Here is a 22,079-nt window from a genome sequence, read left to right as displayed (position 1 = left end):
GTTTCAAATTCACTTCAGAATACCAGCAGGAGACAGAGCCAGGAGTTGTTCTGCACTCTGCCAAAGCTGTTCCATTTTTTCAAAGTCTTCATCTACAGAAAACAGCCTTCTGGTGGTTACAACACTCCTTGTGTTTTAGTTTCTAGGTCCAGTAAAGGTTAACAGAAATTGAAATGGAGTAACACATTCAAAAAGAGTGCAAGCACCTGAACCCTAAACAGTCTGTCAGGTGAATTGATTTAACTCTAGGTAATAAGGCAATTTTTATTGCAATTTAAACAAATAAATTGTATTACCTTAGATTTTTTTACAAGTGTAAACAGTTTCTTTATGATTCCAAGACTGTATTTAATTTTAGCCAATACCTTTTACTGGAAAGTCAACTTACTGCTTACAAATACATACATATAATAACGGAATTCCTGATCAGTATAAAAAGATTTAACATATATTTACTCAGATATCAAAAGCTTACACTTTTTAGTCATACAGTTGTTTATATCATTAACTTAGCATCAAGCTATTCCATAATATAATTAAAAAAAAAAAATACAGAAAGCCATGAGAATTTTTCCTGAGGTCAAGCTACATTGCATATGCATAAAAATCTGGTGTATTAAGCAAAAAGGAAATATTTGTCCAAACTGAATTAATAGCTTCTGGTTACCATCATCTCCAGTGGTTTAGAGTTACTAATGAAAAACTTTGGATTCATACAAAATTTCCTTGCTTTCCTTTCCTCTTCCAGAAAAAAAGATGAGCTTTTCCGCTCTTCAAACTCCTGATGAGTTTTCAGCTTTTAATTAACTGGTTTTAGCATAAACCAAATAGTAAATTTTTAAATCTGTAACTGTAACATCATCAGTAATCCATCACCTTCAGTAACTTGAAGATACACTATGAACAGTTTTTCTCTGATGTGGTGGATTTGGCTTTTGTTTGAGATTTCTGCTGCAAGCCTGTGTTGCTTGGCTACTTAAATTAAATTTATTTTATAGACCACAGTAATATACATCCTCTGTTATTTCACAGTTAGGAAGGAACTGAACCTCAGCTGTCTTCCTTCCTAAAAAGTTCTTAAGCACCCTGCTACAAGTAGGAATTCCTACCACCATTTCCAATAATTTTCTTCATATGGATCCAAAAGCATTTTCCACCTGGATGGATTCAACAGGCTTGATCTGAATTAATGATTTTCAAATAATCAAAACTGGATTTTTAACAAATACCGAGTCCTTAAGATTAAACCATGCCGCTATATCTGGGTCTTCTCATCCCATCTACTCCAATTCAAATATGCAATATCTCTACAGAAAGACGGAATTGTCTTTAATTTAATTTGTCTTTGTCTGTGGAAAAAAAGGCCAAACACAAAACACCAAAAAAGGACATAAAAATACCGGGTATCAATACTTTATTCAAAGGTATAATTGAAGGCAGTATCTTCTGTTTTGTAACATGGAAAAAAGTTGGACTGAAAGCAATAAGAACAGCATGCTCTAGGTCAAAAAAAGCTCTTCCAATAACCCCCTCAGGTAAAAGTGATCCAGACCTAGGAAAAAGATACTTTGCCACTTCTCTCTTTCTCTTTCTCGGTGTAGTGTTTGAAGTTCTGTGCAATATAAGTTCCAAATCCAGTGCAACTGTGTATCAGTGAAAAGCAACGACCTTTGATAGCGTATGCTATCTCAACAGACTTCAGAGGCACAAAAGTACATTCAGAGTTAATTCACAACAGACGTTGTGACAGAAACATCTAAGAAACTTCCTCAGCCAGATCCAACCCATCAGATTCAAGCCTAAGGACCAGCTGGCCAAAGAACAGTTTAAAGTATCCAAGATACACGAATAAGGGATTTACTTGTCCCCCCAGCCACACCGAGAAAATACAGGTTTTAGAGACAAAGCTCCTGGACATGCAGTTTGAGGAAGGAGGGAAGTGACAAAAACCGTAAATCCTCAGAGACACGCATGTACGTCAGCTACTGCCAGTGCCAAGCATGATCAGCAGCCTAGCCTGACCAAGAACAAACAGAGCTAACGAGCCTGGAACAGTGCCAAGCAGCATTAGAGAAATTATGTGCCAGGCCAGGGAGTCAGCTAATCCACAGGAAGACTGTAAAAAAACACTCCACAAGAGCTGCCGGAACTCACAGCTACCAGCTGCCAAAGGCTCCTACCCTTAGAGGCTTTTTAAAGTTTGGCTTTGGGATATCAAGCACAAGACTGCTGCTCAGCATGGCTTAGGGATAACAGAAGAAAGCGGAACATAGTGCAAACTGGGAATTTGTTTTCATGTACAGTCCTACCCTGGAACTAGGAAAAAGGGAAGGGCAGCTTCCTTTACTGCAGGTTCCAGTTGTTCATTCAGCATGGCAGCTTAGCTGCGTGCTAGAGCTAGCCAAAAGCACAGAGCACGGGAGAAGTGCATCAGCAAATGCAGAAAAGTTACCACGTATCTCAGGAGAAAAGCTGGCACCTTCACTTGTATAAAACAAAAAAAAAAAACCAACCCAAAACCCCACCAAACTTCCATTTTACAATGTAAACTGTGACATCAAATTCTCTGTAAAGTGTCGTAAGGGCAGGATTTGCCTCCAGCTCAGCTGTTATCCACCTCAACAGCAAGAAGCACCAAGACATTTGCAAATCAAGACCCACAACAGAAATACGTTCAAAGGCATGACAGACAGACTTACTAGCACACACAACTTTGCGTTTGCCTACTGGCAGAATCTAGGGAAGCTCAACAACAGGATACTAGTTCTTTAGGGAGAAGAGCAAGCCACGGTTCAGAAAGGCTGACTCAACATAGCTAAACATGAATACTCAAACCAACAGAAACCCAAAAGACCAGGATTTGCAGTGATATAAAGCTGTAATTGTGATTATCAACAAGTCATTCTAACTTACAGCATTTTCCAAGTCAACAGAACTAGCATTGCTTTGACAGCATGATATGTTTTGGTTTGGTTGTTTTGGGGGTTTTTTGGTGGTGTTGGGTTTGTTTGGTTTTTTTTTAATACACCAATAACCATAATTCTTACTTCAACAAAGTTGGGGTATTTTGTTGGTTTTTTTGTTTTCTTAAACCAGGACAGTAGATGCCTATCTTGGCACAGCAAACACTCCTCCAAAGCCACACTTGGACTTCCTTTTGCCCCCCATTTGCTTTGACAGCATCCAAAATATTAGCCTCTCCAGATTCAAGCCAACACAGAAGCCAGTAGAAGCTGCAGGTACTCAACCCCTCTCAAAAATATAGGCCCCTTCAGAAAGGTGATTCTGGAGCATGGAAACTGGACCAAGTACTCATGAAACACTGCCAGGGAGAAAAGCGTGTCAGAGATCCCTTTTCGCCCTTGCCAACAGCAACATTATCTGACAGATTTCGTAAGGTTGTATGTCTTAATAGTCTGAAAAGGAGAGGAAGTAAAAGGCAAGATCTCCCTCCCCCATATCAGCAGTTTTCCCTAACACCCTGATATCTCCCTTGTACCTACCACAATATGGAAAAAGCAACAGGCTATCCAAATTGCCTGGGCACTACTTTGGAATGCAACTGAAGACAAATATGCAACCCAGGGCTTTTGCCACCACCAGTAAATCAGAGCTTTCATTTGTACTTTATCTGTATTCCCGTTGGCGTCAGCATGGCAACACTTCGCCAGGCAGTGTCAGACTGCTATTGGGACTGGAAGTCAATTCCAAAGTGCTACTGCAAGCACTGAAGTACGGCCACAAACAAGAGCATGCAATCAGTCTGCAAGAGGCTCCGGAACAGGTCAGGCACAGAGATGACAGCAAGAACTCTCTGTTAATATTGGTATTTATCCACCAGGTTCCGAGTCAGCTGAACAACACAAGAAGAGTTTAACAGGCTAAAGTTTTACCTACCGGAAACAGGAAACATGCCAAGCTTCATTTACAGTCTTGTAGAGGCGCTGACCAGCATCAATGCTGTCCCCACATCCTAGACATCTCCAGGCTTCTTCACCTGTACGCAGGAATAAAGTGACATACAGCAACCATTTTACATCAGGGAAAACAAGGATTGCTGCACCCCTGATAAAGAACAACCTTAAGTTACATAACTGACAGAAAAGCCTTCACACAGAAAGTTAAGCCAATACCAGGCAGTCTGTAACCCCAGAGAGTGGAGTTCCCAAATCAAATTCTGACATCTTATATATTAATTTTTTTTTTTCTCCAGACATAACATCTCCATCAGCTCCTTCACATTCTGCAGAAGAAAGCAATATGACTTTTCACAGAAAACAGCTCAGTTACAGCTACGCTAGTCTTCAGAGCAGAGATTTCAGGCAGGCAGATCCACCTAGCGTAACAATTCCCAGAGAGAACCATGCTAGGCCAGGAAGCCATGCTACTATTTCCCCCACGACACTGACTCAGCACATAACGTTTGCAGTCATTTGTATAATTAACTGGATCTCCCAGAGCTGAAAGAAAGGAAAGGCAAACTTTATTCAGTAGAGAACAACTTGACTACCAGGAAGGAATTACACACTTGAATGAATATTCCTGTAGAGACTGTACGGCCAACACCAGACTGCTGTCAGACTTAAGAAGAGGGGTTGGTGCTACTGGCCTATTGTCCCTTCAGAAAACAGTTATAATAGTCTCTGCGAGAGCTGCCATAAAGCCCCAGAGAGAGCTAGTTATTTAGATGCATGCAAGCTAGGAAAAACAGTATGAAAACTTGTGCAGAAAGAGCATTTGGCACACAGATAATTGCTATTCAAAATCTAAACAGCTACACGGGCATATTAAAGCAAGAGTCAAGGACCTGGATGAGCGCAGGATGGCACAAGGAACGTGTCACATAGCTGGGCAGATCTCAAACATGTTTCTTTCTTCCTCCTACCAAAGGTTTACTTGCAGTAAGGTTGCATAAGGAAAGAAGTGCACTCAGAGAAGAAAAACCACTAACCACGGCCTTCCATCTTCCAAAGAACATTAAAACTCGGTAGTTGCTCAGGCAAGTTGATACCAAGGTCAAGTTCCTGGAAGCTATGCAAAACAGAAGCCATCAGCCTTCTATGCCCTTTCACCCCACTGCAAGGGTCAATGACAATGTTTAAAAATAACCAAGGTGAAGAGCTCCCTGTACGTTTTACACAAATAGCTATTTCGGAGAAAAAACTTGTTGTTCAACCACAAGCAAGTACCACCCTCACCAGCAGATCGGCAGTGCCCATAAAGGTCTCCATGCAGACTATAGTGTTAGATAAGATTCATTCATATGTGACACGGTGTAAGTTGCTACTTCAGTTCCCAACTAAGCATCAGCTCCACACCTGGGAGCGTGTCTGCGCCCTCCTCCTATCTGGAACACCAAGAACTGCACCCGGCTTCAGATCTGCACAACAGAGTAAGGGTTAGGAGAAACTTGGAAAAAGCTGGTGCTACCCACCTTTTTCTATAAAGCAAATTGCTTTTCAGCACACCAAACAGACTTGGAAATGAAAGGCAAAGCCACGTGTGCCTGTGCCTCAACGCACAGGCAGCCAACCTTCTCCTCTCCAAGCAGCGCAAGCCCTAGAAGTCAGCTGAACTTCTGGAATTGCTGCCACCACTCTACAGGCCAAGAAAGCCTGCAAACCAGACGTCCTGCAGCTCCATCTCCTCCTCCTTAGTGCCACGAGCACAGGATGCAAATATGAATACAGACAGTGGATCCTGCTTAAAGGAATTTAAAGCCTGGTAACTACAGCACAGCTGACTAAAAGCAACAGCTATTCCTTCACAACGATCACGCAGAGCTTCGCCCATTACCTTCTGAACCCCAGGTAGAAGTCACCTGAGTTTCAGCTGCGGTGCTACACCTGGTTAACTGTACCCAGAGAGGCCGCTCGGCTCACAAATAGAAGCGAATAGTCCTATATTCAACCGAAATTGCTTCAGTATCCAGGAGAAGTGACGGAAGTGAAGAAAAAAAAAAAACGGAGCAGGAAATAGTGTGAAGGAAAAGCAAATGGACGTAATCAATGTAACAGGTCTGTCGAGTCCCTCAGGACAGGAGGAATGTTAGAGGCGGCCAGCGCGGAGAAGCGGCGGCAGCAGCGGCAGCAGCAGCTCCTCCAGCAGCAGCAGCAGCCCCGGCGGGCACCGGCCAACCCCCGCGGCCGGGAGGGCGGCGGAGCCTCGGCGGGGAAGGCAGGACCGGCGCCGAGCGGGACAACAACAGGGACAGGGCGAGTGCGAGCGGCCGGCCCCAGCAGGCAACGGCGCTCAAGGACCCGGTGCCCGGCAGCCGCCCGCCCGCGGGGCAGGAAGGCGCGGCGCAGCCCTACCGCGCCTCTGCACCTTCCCGCGGAGCTCGCTGCGCCGGAGCCCGGGCAGGACCCCCGAGCCGCCCGCAAGCAGCCGCAGGCCGTCCCGCCGGCCGCCTCCCAGAGCGTTCCCTGGGACACAGGCTCACGCCGAGCCACGGCGCAGGTTCAGGAGCCGGCGGCGCGGCGGCCCCGCGGGCGAGGCCCCCCCTCCCCCGAGCGCCGCACCTGCCGCCCCGCCACACCGCCGAGGGACCGGCGCCCGCATAACGGCGGCCGGGCCGGAGGAGCGCCGCGGCCTCGCCTACGCGCTCCCGCCCGGCTGCCGCGGAGGGCGGCACCAGCCCCCGGCGCCCGCGGAGGCGCGGCGCGGCCCGGCCCGGCCCGGCCCGGCGGCCTCACCTGGCAGCCCCTCCATCCCGCGCCGGCCCGGCCGCCGCCCCGGGGCTCGCCCGCGCCTGACGTCAGCCTCTACGGAGCGCGCGGTAGGTCACTCCACACCTGGTCCGGGAGCGCGCTCGCGCGCACGCGCACGCCCCCCGCCCCTCTTCGCCTCGCTGCGATCTCAGCGCCATGCCCCGCCCCGAGGGCAGCTTATCGCCCCGCCCTTTTCCTCGCCGCAGGCCAATCGGCACTCCGCCCCCTCCATCACGGCCGCCGGCCAATCCCCGCGCTAATCCGCGGGTGACCGTCCCGCCCCTTCCGCGGCGAGGACCAATGATAGTGCGGCCGCGCCCCCGGCCCCTCCCACCACGTGCCGTGGCGCGCGGCGGGCGCGGGCGCGGCCGCTGCTGTCGCTGGGCCGCCCGGCTGGGCCTCCGCCTGTGCCAGGCCCGGCCCGGCCCGGCCCGGCCCCGCTGGCCGCTGCCGCTCGCGGAACGGCCCCGCTGCCCCGGCGGGGGAGACGCGAGCCCCCGCCCCTCCCGCTTCCCGAAGCACGGACCAGCAACGGGCTCCTCCGCGCCTCATCCTCGAGGCAGGGCCTGGGCGAGCGCCTCGCCTCAGTCCGTCCGCGAAGCACAAAGGAACAGCGGCGCACTCCGGTCAATGTAAAACCATTTTTTTAATTCTAAATCGCTTTCACAACAGTGAAAATTAGTGAACAGTAATGGTAATGCACTAAACGAGCCGTTATGGGCTGTGTGCGGTCTGAGTACAAGGGGGGGAAGTGGTACCATATGAAAAGCACACCAAGAAAAAGGTAGGAACAAAAGCATTAACACTTTTAGACTATTTCATTCTTGGATTGCCAGAAGATAAGGACTCTCAGTCATGCTTCTGCAGCCACCTCTGACTAAATCCATTACATCTCTCACCAATAGATGGAAAAAAACCCCGAGCCATTAAAACTCTGTATTTTAAAACATTAAGTGTTAGTTAAACCAGTTTCAATACCTCTTGAACCCGTTACAGTCACTTTTCTGTCCTCTTTATCGGAAAAAGGCTTTAAGGGGATACCCTGCTCCTCCCTGGATAACTTCTGCTCTTAGCATCGAGTTTCTCAATACAAAAAGGAGAAGGAAAACCATCCCTTTTAGTATCACACGAACTTTCCCTTTTCATCAGCAGGTGGTGCTGCCTGCTCATGAAAAAAAGTCAACGCTGCGACATTGTACCACAGCCAGTTACTTATAAGAATGCAATAAATTGCCTTTCTCCTAGAAAGGGTCCTAGTTACCAAGTTATGCCCTTGAGAAGAACCATATCCAGAAGTTAAGCTTCTCAAAAGCGCCACACAAAAAAAATCGAAGCACTACTTCAACTATTTATAGTTGTGCAATATATTCTGCCAGATTATCGAGTCAGGTATAAATTTGACCAGATGTGGCAAAACACTGCAGAAGCTTTGCAACATTCTACTTGCCAGATAGAATTTTGGACATAGGCAAGTTAAACTTCAGTCACACTCTGTCTTGATACTAAAAGTGAACAGTTTATAATTACATAAATAAGCTTCTACAACAATTAAGGTGTCCTGCCCAGAAACCTCATCCATACACTAGAAAAACCCTAGCTATTGAAACAAAGTTTCTATGAGTTGATTTATTTTGTCAGTTGTCTGTCTATTGCCAGGGAAGTCACAATATTCATCTTGCAGGAAATCATTATGACTATCACCGATCTGAATCCAAATAATCTAAAAACAGTAAGAGAAAAAAAAAAATGGAATTGCCTAATCAGAGAAATAAGAAAACTGTTCATCTTGCTAGGGAATCTCTCATATCTGGTATTCTGAAGGAATCTACACAAATACGTCAGGAGTACTCTTTAAAGCTGTATACCCAACAGGATTCCAAACCAGCTACAGAACGCTCACCACCTGAAATATTTTCCCCTCAGCACATAAATGATTGTGGTCTCCTCCAGCACTTCAAATTACTATCTTTGGTAGACACTGCAGAGACTTTTGCACTATAGCCATTCTGCTGTGGCATGGAGTAGCTGTATGCACCTGTAGAGAGAAGCTCTTCCAAATGTTCCCTACTGTGGCATGTGCTAGCAAACGCAGGATCTCATTTTTCCTCCTGTATAATTTTACAGTATGACAAGTTTAACCTCAAAACTCACGTAAAGATGCCTTTTTTTTTTTTTCCTCTCCCCAAACAAGCTGATCTCAGATCTCTAATAGGATTTTCTTCGGAGTACATGACCTTGCGTAGGAAGTCTCAAAGCCTCGGGAAGAATAAACGTAGCTACAGTGACAAGGTTGTGAGAGGATTATCCATGAGTGCAGCCATAGGCTGCTGCACAGAACCAAGGAAGACAACACTGCTTTGTCAGTGAGGAACTGGGCTGGGTGAGGCAGACAGGTGCGTCGTACTGTTCGGCAACCCCACCCTGCTCCACAATGAGAGAATCTTCCAGCGTCTGGCTCCAGCAAATTCAGGCTTTAAAAAACTGCAGCATAAATTCATATCCCTTCTTCTAATAGCTGTTAGAACCGCTTCAGGAGGGGTTTTCCATCGTGCCAGGAAATAACAGCAAGAAAAGAAAACAGTCCCCAAACCTGGTTCCATTTGCATCACATGCTGTGCCCGAAGAGTCTCAGCAGTGCTGCACATGATTTCCTGAAGAAGGCTGGATGTTGATGTGAAGACATTAAATAACATCCGCAGCTCTGGCAGATCCATCGTGGTTGCCAAGCATGAGATACTGATCACACTGCAGAAGTTTCCTTACCTGCCCAGTCTGCCTTGGGGCAGCTGTCTTTCACATAAACCTGGTGTCACTGATTGGCACAGGATTTCAAAGCGGCACTCCTTTTAGGAGCAGAGCTCAAAGCTAGGCCCATGGTTTGTGGCAGAAACCTGTTGTACAAGATAGCTCAGCTGAAACAGGCTTTTTAACGAATGTTTAATTCCAACTCTGGTGCAAAATGCAAGATTCCTCATTGTGCTGTGGTACCACCAATTCCTGAAGCCCATAGTTAGCTACGGAACCAGACACCAAGAGGTTTAAAATGGGATGGGGATGCAGTTCGTAACTGTTTCAGTGGCCTTGTTGGCCATGAAGATACAGGATAATGGAAAAGATTTATGCAAGCAACAGCCAGAACATTATCACCAGAGCCACAAACAGGAAGAGGCGGGACAGGAACTGCTCATCCACATATTGAGGAGTCCCTGGAACAGCTGGAAAACAGGAAATAAAAAAAACCAGTTCAGCTCCTTCCTCTTCTCCAGAACTGTGTATATTCTGAATATAGTACATTCATAAATTGAAAGATAAGCAAGGAATATACCTGCTGAGAAACTGTTGCTATTTCCTACCCTCAGACTGGCCAGCCATACTGGAAGATCAGAAGGAAGACAAACATCAGCTCCCTGAAGCAGGACTCGTGGTAAACCTGCTCATGACTAATAGCAGCAGGCAGCTCCAAGTGCTAGAGTATAGGCAGGTCTGCTCAGACTACTTCTGGGGACAGTGCTGAGCTAAGTTCACTGCTTAGTTCACTGTTGAGTGCGGAGCTAAGTTCACTGTTTCCATCCTAAGGAATGTCACCACCTCTACCTGAGTGCTCCTCCCCACTAAGGTGAAACATCTCTGAATAAGGAAATGGTAAAACGGTCAAAGCTGCATGTGTGGCCTTGACCAAGAGAACTAATGAAAAGCACACTTTCTGGAACTGCTGTATTGAATCCACAGACGAAAAGCAGATAAAGGAGTTGGTTAAATTATGGCTGTTACAACAGCATGTATTTACATTCTCCATAGCTCAGTCACACCTCCACACAAATTTTGAGTGGACACTGAAATACAGTTAATAGGCAAGTTAATTTGACCCAAGGACAGCACAGGTCCTTGGCAACACAGGTGTGACACGAAGAATGTGTTTGTTTCTCGTAATTCCTATGCCACATGACATGGTGAAGATTTGCCAGGCACAATCTTTCATAGAGGAAGTCCAGAAAATCCTGGGCAGTAGGTTTTCTTGTTCAAAACAGGTAGACTCAGTTTGTCTACAGTGCACATGGGGAGGAGGTTTTCTGGGGATTACTTAATTTTTAGAGAGCGAGGCCACTACTTGGAGTAACCCAACTGTTTTTTCTTCATTAAAACCAGTCAAATTCTTTCACCAGAAAGGTACTTCTTGTGGAATAGAGATTACTGTCTCAGAGAAATTTCTGAAAAAGGAACAACCTCTGTCATCATTATTTTGTGGTACAGAGCACCAGTTTAAATTTTTCCTTCTCATCTTTCAGGAAAATGGTCCTTTCCTGCTCTTTTCAAAATATGGGTCTCCTTCATACACCCCTACTGACTCGTTTTTATTATTATTAGAACCTCTAGTCCAATTTGTCTCATTTTTCAGAGGGAGTCCACTGCAGTACCAGAGGAGACACTTGAATTAAAGGGGAGAAGTCTCCAGTGCCACTGTCCCTCTCCAGTTCTACTGTTCTCTCAACAGGGCCTTCAGCAAATCACATGGAAGTGACAAACTTGCCTCTTAGAAAAGCACTCGTACAAAACCTGTAAGACATGGACTACGTTCTCTACTGGGTGTTTTCCCTCATTTTGTGTTTCTATATACAACACTGATTTACTTTACCATTCAGAAAGTTTTGTCATTTAGCAGGCTATTGTTTAAAAGCTACAAGGGAGTTTGTAATACATCTGTTTGTGACAGGACTCTTGGAGAAGATAGGATGCATGGTACCTGGAGGAGGTCGCCCGTCGTTTATGTTGAATGCTGTTGCAAATATACCAAAGGGAAACGCCCCAATTCCAAATGACATCTGGAAGCCACCATCGCCAAACCCAAAGCCCTGGAACCCCTGCAGAGAACAAAGCAACAGAAGAGAAAAAAGGTACCAATCATTTAAAGCCTATTTCAGAATATTCTGAAAAAGTGCAGACATTCCCTCTCACTGGCTTTCCTACGGCTGAAGGAGTATCATGCTGGCTGGCAACTTTCAGTCTGCCATGCTATTGTTAAATACCCACTTAGTTCTCCTGGTTTTAGAATGTTTCACACAGTAGCAAACTTGCCAGAGTAACCCAGAAGTTTGAGAAAACAGAAACTAGGAACCGCAGTTCTTGCTTGAAGGCCACAAATTAACAAAAGCATTTCTGTAAGGTTTCTCAACTTAAAATAGTACATATCGGACAATATATAAAAATCAACATTACCAATTTATTCAGAATGTCTTAAAAATGTATTAATTCTGTATTAATAGCTGTTAGCCATATAACTATAAGAAAGGCATTGTAAAAAAATAATCTGCATTAATTTTCATGATACATGTGCATCATTTAAACATTCAGTAAAATGATAAATTGCTAGTGGGATGCACAGAGCATTATAGAGAAGAACAGTACCAAAAAAAAAAAAAAAGTTACCAGGGGGACTCTAATTGAGGTGGCAGATAAAGTCATCTGGGACAGGAATGCAAGACATACGGAAAGGAGGAAAAAAGGAAGAGTTACAATGCAACAACATTGACCCCTACGGGATCTAGACTAAAATTCCACATCAAGTCAAGAGTCTTCTGAATCAAGCTGAATCCTACTGTATAAAAGCAATGCACTATTTGAGAACCAACTGTATATGAATCTAAGTAGTTGCATCATGTTTAAAAACTGTGGAGAGCTCACAGTCGCTATGTTCTGTAATCCAGCAAACTGTCCTCTGGTCTCAGAATTAAAATGGTGATACCAATTCTGAAAAACCCTGTGGTCTACCACCTCCAAACAGTGGGAGGACAAGATGATTTCACTCGTATAATATAAGCCAAACATTTCTGGGTTTATCCTTGATTTCAGGAGTTAGTCTTTTGATTATGACTCTTCTCGAGTGTTTTGCCATTAACTATCAGGGACAGCAAAGCACTCTGCATGGCAGGTCCTGCACCTGTAGGAAACAGGATGGCAGCAGCACTACTGCTACATCTTCATACCAGATTCCTCTGACTTACAGCAGCACCAGCTAAAAGGTTCAAGCAAGGTATAGCAGCTGATTTAATAAGGCGGCAACTCCCCAGTGAGAGAGAACCGCTGAGCTCCCAATACATTCAATACAGAAATGTTCCTTAATCACACCCAGCAGAGTTGTTTGCTTGAAGCATGAGGTATACAAATGCTCTCTGGGGACCCCAGGCTGAGTTACAGGGAAATATGCAATTGTTTCATCAGGTCATGCTCACTGTCATCGTGCTAAAGAACACTGTAGTCTGTCCTACTGGCTACTCCCAAATCTGTTCAAGCTATGCCAGCTGTTTTCATGAAGCACGATTGAAGTTAGCCCATTCTTTGGGATGCTAAAGAGTACTATAGGAATGGAGTTTTCTGCCACACAGCAGCTATCAATTATTCATGAACAACCTACTGGGGATGAGCAAGAAATGTAAGCTATAGCATCCTCACACAGGATCTCATGCACACATTATGTAGGATGAATAAATACCACCATCAATAAAAACAACTTATCTGCTCGAGCTTGTTTTTTCACTTACCCCTCTGTTCTCTGGTTCAGGTCTCTGTCCTTGGGGTCGTGGCGGAGTTTTCTCTCTGCAGGAAGTTACGAAATTAGGTCAAGTGCAAGGATACATGACAACAGTATCTGCAATAGCCTGGCTAATAAGACAGAACAAACACAGAGCATGCTCTCACAGGGCCATGCTGCAGCAGAGCTGGAGGTAGTGCATGAGCGAGTAAACCACCCAGCTGTACAAACCTTCATCATCGCATCGCTGAATTAAGACACTGCACTTTCGAATAACAAAGTCCCATTGCAAAGGCTAGAAACTGAGGATATGAACATTTTATATATGCTTCTCCAGATAACATTCATTGCAACCTGTCAGTTGTAACTGATAATTAACACCCAATTCAAATCAAAATAAATTGCCAGTTGAACAAGAAATGAGGTGTGCAAACCCAGGCCCTGAAAAAGCCAGAAATATTTGGCAGAAATGTCAGTTCTATCTGTCTTTTGACGAAGTATTTCAACTTGTGAATCCAGCACTTTGGTAGTTTCATATTAAGACCTTAAGCTAAAGTTTCATCTTTAGTTTTCACAAAAAAATAGTTGTATTTAGGTTTCTCACCTGGGATCCTGTTGCCCAGTGCTACCTCTTCCATACAGAGGAATAACTTTATCTCGACTGATTCCTGCTTTGCATACAGGACAAACTTGTCTGTTTGGCCTGGTCTCTAGCCACTAAAAGAAAGGAAATTATAAGAAAACTAGTAAAAGACCATGAAAACAACAACATGCAAGTCTCATTTGCAGCCAGGGAGAGACACTTTAGTGATTTCTCAGAAAGCCAGGGAGCAAAATGTTTTAATAAGTGCCAAGTACTCTCCAAAGTGTTGGCATTTTGGCTATTGTTCAGGTATGACCCACTTGCTGATGTGTATACATTCAGAACTGCACTGGAGTAAAATATGAAGAAGTAAACAGTACCGACAGTCCTGCACAGGCCAAGGGGCTAGTGTAGATACTGTCTTTTCATCTATCTTTTCTATAACCGTACCACAATGTAAAACACTACATATGCAAAGAGAAGCACACTTAACACTTAAGCCTGCAAACAAAATCCCTGTGAACTGCCTACAGTAATTCTCCTACCAAAATTGGGAATACTCAGTGTTTTAGAAACTCAAAAGTGGGAGGCAAGTGGAACACAATCTAAGTTTTCTTTTTGCTGAAAGAGCAGATTTCAAGGTGTTCCGCATGAAGTTGCATTAGCACATTGCAGCTGCCCTGGAGAGAAAGAAGTGCATTTGAAAAGAGGGGGATACTCCAGAGAACCAAGGGCTTTATTGAGTAATAGGAGCTGATGAAAGACAAAGTAAAAGGAAACCTGTCTTACCTGGTGTAAACAAGGCCAACTGTGAGCATTCCCAGGACAATTTGTTCAAAGAGCAGAAAAAGAGGGGAAAAAAAGAATTAGTTACTGACAACTCAATCCAACAAATGTATAAAGTGTACCATGGAAAGCACAGCTTGGAGACAACAGAATCCTGGAATCCAGCTGGGCTAGTTCCACAACCTCCCATTAAAATAATTTTTGAAAGCACAGCCCAAGACCGATCTCCACTGGTCTTTTTCAGGTTATGCAATCTGACTAAGTTGTTAACGTGATTCTCTGCATACCACCTTTGATTCTTGGGTCCTCATCCCTACCAAAGGCCCATTCAGAGACGTAATTAATCTTAATGTTTACTGGACAGATTTTCTCTTCTGATACTATGAAAAGGTAACCCTGAGCTAAGATGCAAACGAGGAAGATGACCATAATGAGACTTCAGGACCTTAAAAGAAGTCACGCAAGGGATATTTAGCTAAAACATTGGCCATATTCACAGAATCATGGAATAATTCAAGCTGGACAGTACCTCAGGCAGCCTCTAGTCCAACCTGATGCTCAGAGCAGGGTCAGCTATTGAGATCAGACCCAGTTGCTCAGGGCAGAGAAATTCCCATTATACAGAACTACTCTTGATTAAGTTAATATGGTAACTTAAAAAAGGTCAAAGACAAACGAGCAAGCTACGAGATAAAACTGTTAAGCAGCCATCTGCTTTCAAACTGGTCTTGAGAACGCTATTCAGACAAGATACATGCTATTTTTAAGGTTCCATTCTTCCAAATCCTTTTGTGCAATAATTTAATCTAATCTTTTCTTGACATGCCATCAACAAGTGATTTTTCCGTACCATCCTAGAATAAAATCCTGGGTTTTCAGATGTTACATACATTTACACAGAAAACAAATGCTCTTTCAGGCCTCTTTTTATTAAAAAGCATAATTTAGCCTACTGTGTAAAATAAAGCAAAAAAACCCACCCCACTTGGCCATGTCAATCCTTAGTAACTTCTTAACATTCAAGAAAGAGTATATTCTAGACCAAGTTACCCAAATAAGAAATGCTGCATGCTTATTATGTTTGTGTGATACATTCCCAAGTCAGACCAAAGAACTGAAAAGTTAGTATTACAACTGCAATACCATGGGAAAAAAGAAATAACCCACATGTAAAACTTCTTATCTATTTTTTTTTTTATGGTTTCAAAGGAAAAAAGACCAAGCTCGTAGAAGTATGAAAACTACAATTTGGCTTCTAGAACCTAGTTTCAGATGCAGGTTTAGGTATGAACAGGTTAGAAAGGAATTTGGTCTGAGCAAGATATCTATGCTAGACCAGACAGCACAAATAAAATAATGCACATAACCAAGCAGTATCAATGAACACTGAACTGGCTATGTAGGGCTGCTTGTTTGTTTGCTTTTACAAAATAATCCAGAAGTATAGGAATTTTAAGATGTAAGAAACCCACTCCCTGGAACATGAGCAAAGAAAAACAGTTGAGGAGCAAACCCAAACTGCTCCTAAACCAAAAGCATGGTCCTTATCATTTTAAACAAGACATTTTATTTGACATCTAGAATTATAAAAATCATAGGCTTTTATGTGATCAGAGAGATATATGGTGACCTGCTTTATCTGTGGGGGCTTGAGTACTTACCAGAAGAGATGTCCACACAAGCTGATAACTGCATCCTTGGCAGTGTCTAAACAGATGTTGCATTCAAAAGTGTTGTCCTGATTAGCATTGTCCCCAGCACCATTACTGCTACTACTGCCACTGGTCCCTCCAGTACTGGAGTTCTTTGTTGACGCAGAAGTTGTGGGTCCTTTGCTCGCCATCCTCAACAGCTACCCAGACACAAGGTCAAGAAAATGTTCCTGTTGGAATCCTAGCAGCGAGAAAGGGGAAAAAGAAAAAAAAAGAAAAAAATTTCTTGGCATTATAACATTGCATTCTTGTCCTGTTCCAAACTGGTAGTGATTTATCTAAGACACACTTGAATCCTGTTGTTGATGGTTTTTTGCTTAACATAGTCAAGAGAGATCTTTTTTAAGAAACCAAGCTACTTTAAAGTCCTGTAGTATGACCTGGCTGATATGTGACCTGTATTATAAGTTACTGATAAGCAACTGAGATCCACAGCCAAAACAAAACCATTGTATTTTCTCATAAATACCATTTGCTATAAGAAGAATGAGCTCACCCAGTCATACATGCTCTTCCAAAGATTCAATGCAAGTTATAACTGTGAGTGCAGTCTGAAATAGGATTTAATCATGAAGCAATTGACAGTTTGGACAGACTGACTTAATGCATAGTTTTAAGTTCAATGTTCATTAGTTTGGAATATTAACGATAATAATGGCAAGCAAAGGTGGCTTAGTAGTTGATTTGTCTCATCAGCAGTATATTGCTGCTATCACAGCAGTGTGTTGATGTGACTATCAAACATTTCTAATCTAGTAGTAATGCAGAAGTACTAAAAATTTTACTTTCATGTGCTTTAATTTTATTTACATGCTTTCACCTCTCATTAACATCATCATATTTATCAAAGAACACCATTTATTTTATTTCAGTAGCAGCAACCTCTACAGTCTAATTCCTTGATATGCAAATTCCACAGTACCTAAAACTCTGAGACTCAGCGTAAGGCATTTACATTTCCAGAAACAAACACTTTTACCAGTACAAGATATTCAATCCAAGAACTAAAAGAGTTTCAGCAGTTACAGAACTTAATTCACCAGAACAAAAATGTTTAAAATATTCCACCGTGCTTTTCATGAAACTCCGACATTGTGTTGCTGCTGCAGGGATATGAATACTTAGTTAAGGTTGTGAGAGAGAAACGGTGAATATCTGAACTTTTTGCAAGTGTACAAACAGTTAATCATTTTAAAAGGGCAACCTGAATTTTTCAGAATCTAATTTCTTTGCAAACTTACCCCACAAGCATTAAAGGCTTTCCTTAGTGTTCCCTCTTTGTAGCAGTGCTGAAGCACAGATGCAGGGCAGCAAAATAAAGCCTCAGTATCACTAGCTGTTGCCGTCAACAGCTTTTTTCATACAATACAATCCCACTGCACAGTCAAGAAAGCATCATACTTGAGCCTCATGAAGGTATTGCAGCGAAGATACTCAATTACAGCAAGTGAAATGTATTTTTGCAGAGCTTTTTCACTCAGTTACATCATTTTGCACAGTGTCCCAGAAGGGCAGCTTTGTATTCACAGATGCTGTACTTTGACATACATTGCTTTCAGCACTGCTGACTCTCAGCGTTTCACAGAATGACTTCATTTACACTCAGCAGCAACACAGTTCATTGTACAAAATTAAAATTCATGTTAGTTCAAGGCAGATGGCAATGCTGCCAGCCCACAAACTATACACTAAAGACACTTGCATTTTCCACACATCCTTACTACCAGAATCTTCAGCCTATCTTGTTCAGTAGTTTAATGCTTGAAAACTTACCAATTTGGATCTACATATATTTGCTGGGGATTAATATCAACATCAGGAAAACCTCCTTAAAACTAAGGAGTTCAGCACATTGTAAAAAACTCGAGCATCATTTTATGGAGCAGGCATCGGAAATGTCTGGCTCTTGTATCCTGGCATGTAACACAAGGAAAACATGTAGAAGAGGCAAATAAATTAATTTCTGTGTCCCTAAAACCAATGTGGAAAAAAAGGTCCTTTTTACCAAATTACATTCTCTATATTTAAATACCAGAAATCTGGAGATTCATTAAAAAGATAAAATTTGTATCTTCACAAACACCTACTTAAAAAAACCCTTAGCTTTTAGTAACTATGAAAAATAAATAAATCATTATGTTATGAAGAAGGATAATAGAGAAATCCATAGAAATATCAGTAATGTAATGGAATAAAGATGGCCAAGACAGAAGAAATATCAAAATGATATAACGCAAGAGACACTGAATCTACTCTCCTAGAAGAAGGTCATTCTTTAGTCTGTATTGGGATCCTCACCTAATTATTTCTCCACAGGCTGATTGGGCCTGATGACCTATTAGGATATAACCAATTTAAAATATCAAAAATATATCAAAACACAACAATAAAAATAATCAATTTATTCTGAAAAGCCTTCTCAAACATTTGCTCTTGCCCATGGCATACTGTTTAACATAACTAGGTCTATAACAAGTGCTGTTGGGGTCTGTTCATCTGCAAATCACATTGCACATATACAAAGAAGCAAGCGTGAAACAGCATCCAATGACCAATTTACATTTGATAATCATATATTGTGTCATACTCTGTGAATCCTGAAGTAGAAGTTCAACTGCAAATTCAACTTGTTCTGAGCATAGAGCAAGCTCAAAATTGTTGAAATGTCACTTAAACTCTGAGACAAAACTTTTTTGGGGGGGGGGGGGGGGGGGAAGAAAACAAACCACAAGCCAGCCACAAACTAAAAAAAAAAAAAAACAAACCAAACAAAAACCCCAAACCCAACCAACACAACAAGCCAAACCAACCCCATTTTCATTTCAATGTAGAGTTTAGAAGGAAAACTGTGAGTACACTGGGATATAACATGACTTTTGGGGTTAAATAAACAGAATTTAGAGATGCCAGTCCACGTCTGCTAAACCCTTGTCCTTTAGATCAGATCTCCAAATGAACCCTAGACACATGATGAGTAACAAAGAAAGCAAGTGAAAGGATATAAAAATCAGCTGTGATCTAATGGCAAACATTCAAAGATCTTCTCTTTTTTCTTTCTTGCTTCTTTGCTCTCTAGATATTTACAGGAAAACAGTATCTTTGTTACTTAAAAGTCATCTATATTAGCTGTTTATTTCATTTAAATCATGACCCCTATGATATCCCAACAGGTTGTTCTGAAAATGACTGAATCACTGACGTTTACTACATCCAAGAATCAAGAGTGGCAACAGATGAATGGTTAAGAAACAAAGAACCCATTTTCAAGTAGTCTTCCTAAATAAAAAGTCTGGTGGAGCATGAAGATGACATGGAAGTGAAGATACACGTTTAGGGATCCAGCACAAATCCGAGTTGCGTAAAGAATAAGCATGGCAGAAAGAGCTGGTGAAACTGGACCTCCGAGAAGCAGATGGCACACTGGGACATGCAAGTTTCATGACAATTGAGAGCACAGGAGGTCCGTGAAAGAAGTAAGTACAGGAAACTGGTAAGATCTATGTACTGTGTATAAACACTGTGTATAAATCTCACTAACAAGCAATAAGAAAGAAATTTTACTCAAATACTTTAAAAACTAAATCTATAAATCTAGTGTGAGCAACTGCACAGCAGGAAAATGTGAGCTGAATGGCTACTGCAAAAGATCACATTTCTGAACTCAGCAAATGAAAAATGACCGCATTTGCCAAAGTACACCGACCTGACTCTAACAATACAAGAGAAACACTTCAAGACAGACTGGGAGAGTTTCCACCATAACTTAAAGTATACAAAGAAATCCACTGGAAACAGAGCAGGTGAACAATAATTCAACCTGAGAAAGACAGAGAGGGAATATAAATTAGAAGCTAATGTAATCGGTATGAAACAGTCGTAGAATACATCTTCACAGCACTACAACATTAGGACGTTTGAAGTATTTACTTTTTAATCTTCTTTCATGAGCAATGAGAAAAAATTCTGGTGAGCATATAGGACTCTGGCTACTTCATTAATAAAACCCAAAGGGTTATTCCTCTTTGCGGTATCTAACACATAACAATGAAATAAAAAGAAGAGCATTGCTGGATGTAAAATTCCACTAGAAAGACACTTTTCCATATTTCTGTCCTAATGAATCTTATTTTATCTAGTATTACTGAAATTTAAATAATCCAAATCTAGTTTGTTTCTGAAACAAGTTCTGATTTAGTTTCTGAAATTTTGCTGTTTAAATCAAAAGGAAAACTTGTCAGGTTATTTTTCTTATCGCTACAGTGACAATGTAATTTTCAGACACGTATGACAAATTTTATAAAAGGAATAGTAACATTAGAAATTCTATCTAAATCTAAAAATATTACTCAGAGTTTATATAAATACACCTACTCATAAGTTTAACAAAAATCTGATTCTTAACCTATTACAATTGCCTGGACTTCAAGTAAAACAAACAGGTAACCTTAGCTGATAATTGCTGACAGTGCCTAGAAGAAAGTACGCTTACTTCTTGACAGGCATTTTCAGATGTTCTTAGCAAATACATGACTGAAGTCCCACTGTTAATCATCACTTATCTCTCGCTACCTTTTTACTCTATTCCGTCCCCATTAACACCTCGGAAACATTTTCTGAGTTCACCTTTTCACTTCCTGTAACCTGTACAGCATCACGTACCTGCTTTTTAGTATTACCATAAAGTGGTCCCAACATACAAGTTTGTGTGATCACTGGGTCTTGCAAAATCAGCCATTTGCCTTACAGACTAATGTGCCAATCACTTCATTAACTGGGATTCTGCAACGTACTCTGTGTTACAGTCGCTGCTTCCAGGATAAAAGCCCTGCTGAAAGACTGTTTTGGCAACTCTAAGGATTCAATACACCTCACAAATGCAAGACATTGTTACAAACTATCAAAAAAAGCAAGTAATTAAAGTAATTCTTTTTTTTTAACCACTCCATAAAAGTATAATATAGACTCCAAAAAAATGTTGCACTAATCTTTATAGACAAAGATTTTATCCTCTTACCTCATAGAGTCCAAAGGGAAAAAAAAAAAAAAAAAAAAAGAAAACCGATATAACCAGTTGGGTAATACTGCCTGAGCATTTTCCTGGTTTGGAGTGTTATGTAAAACATTAAATGCCCTTTAAGTGGGCTAGCCAGGTTAGCAGCGAAATGTAAAAATAAAAGAAAATAAAATAGTTACGATCTGGTTTAAGAAGTGACGAGCAATTCCCAACAGAAAAACCCAAAAAAGATAATGGCACGTACCAGAAGCTAACGCTCTGTGGCCATACCTAGCGCCAGACATTTACCTGAGGCGAGCAGGCGCTTCTCCTCGCGGCGGGCAGCAGCTCTGGCGCAGAGCGAGGGGGGCAGGCCCCAGCAGCCCGCTAAAAACGGGGATTTCGAAGAAAAACCCTCGCAGGCGGCGCCGGGCCCTGCGCGCCGCGGCGGCGAGCCCCGGGCTGGAGCTCCGGCAGCGAGGGCGGCACACACCGGGCCTGCCGGGGCGGCACCGGGGCTGCGGCACCGGGACCGGAGCCGGGCCGGCCGAGGCCGGGGCTCCCGCGGCACCCCCGCCCCGCCCCGCCCCGCTCCGACCGCCCCCGCCTCGCTCGTTTCAAAGGGGCGCAGGCGGCTCCGGCCTTCCAGCGGCCCCCGAGCACACCCCGCCCGCTCCCGTCGCGCCTCAAAGCCGCCGCCCTGCCTCGGCTCCCCCCGCCCTCCGCCACTAGCCGGGATCCGCTCGGCTCGGCTCGGCTCGGCTCACCG

At 42.9% G+C, this 22,079-nt stretch overlaps 2 protein-coding genes across 3 annotated transcripts in view; both read right to left on the bottom strand.

Annotated features, from left to right (window-relative positions):
* LIMK2 (LIM domain kinase 2) overlaps window positions 1-6,711 on the bottom strand; it is a 30,069-nt gene extending 23,358 nt beyond the window's left edge. Inside the window, exons 1-2 of the mRNA XM_075718537.1 lie at window positions 6,696-6,711; window positions 3,898-3,997 (exon numbers count right to left, since the gene is read on the bottom strand). Coding sequence (XP_075574652.1) covers window positions 3,898-3,997; window positions 6,696-6,711 — 116 coding nt within the window. The remainder of the gene's footprint in view (window positions 1-3,897; window positions 3,998-6,695) is intronic.
* A 705-nt stretch (window positions 6,712-7,416) lies between these two features.
* RNF185 (ring finger protein 185) lies at window positions 7,417-20,068 on the bottom strand. Of its 2 annotated transcripts, XM_075718355.1 has the most exons (8): window positions 20,021-20,068; window positions 18,091-18,230; window positions 16,267-16,498; window positions 14,609-14,627; window positions 13,841-13,953; window positions 13,247-13,301; window positions 11,452-11,569; window positions 7,417-9,925 (listed from the first exon to the last, which is right to left on the bottom strand). In XM_075718355.1, the coding sequence occupies exons 3-8, from the start codon at window positions 16,446-16,448 to the stop codon at window positions 9,828-9,830; spliced, it is 585 nt and encodes a 194-aa protein (XP_075574470.1). In that variant the 5' UTR covers window positions 16,449-16,498; window positions 18,091-18,230; window positions 20,021-20,068; the 3' UTR covers window positions 7,417-9,827. The 2 variants fall into 2 exon arrangements, with proteins under 2 accessions (XP_075574470.1, XP_009483866.1); XM_009485591.2 differs by lacking the exons at window positions 18,091-18,230; window positions 20,021-20,068 and adding an exon at window positions 17,559-17,577.
* Between the last annotated feature and the right edge of the window lie 2,011 nt (window positions 20,069-22,079).

Source organism: Pelecanus crispus, chromosome 11, assembly GCF_030463565.1.
Source record: "Pelecanus crispus isolate bPelCri1 chromosome 11, bPelCri1.pri, whole genome shotgun sequence".
Lineage (NCBI taxonomy): Eukaryota > Metazoa > Chordata > Aves > Pelecaniformes > Pelecanidae > Pelecanus > Pelecanus crispus.
The sequence above is the reverse complement of the archived record's forward strand: the minus strand, read 5'-3'. Positions and strand labels throughout refer to the sequence as shown.

Coding starts and splice junctions, on each gene's coding strand:
- RNF185 (XM_075718355.1), bottom strand. CDS start 16,448: ATGGCGAGCAAAGGACCCACAACTTCTGCGTCAACAAAGAACTCCAGT. Junction 13,302..13,840: donor ACTGGGCAACAGGATCCCAG/GTGAGAAACCTA, acceptor AACTTCCTGCAG/AGAGAAAACTCCGCCACGAC. Junction 11,570..13,246: donor CTGAACCAGAGAACAGAGGG/GTAAGTGAAAAA, acceptor TGTTCTCTGCAG/GGGTTCCAGGGCTTTGGGTT.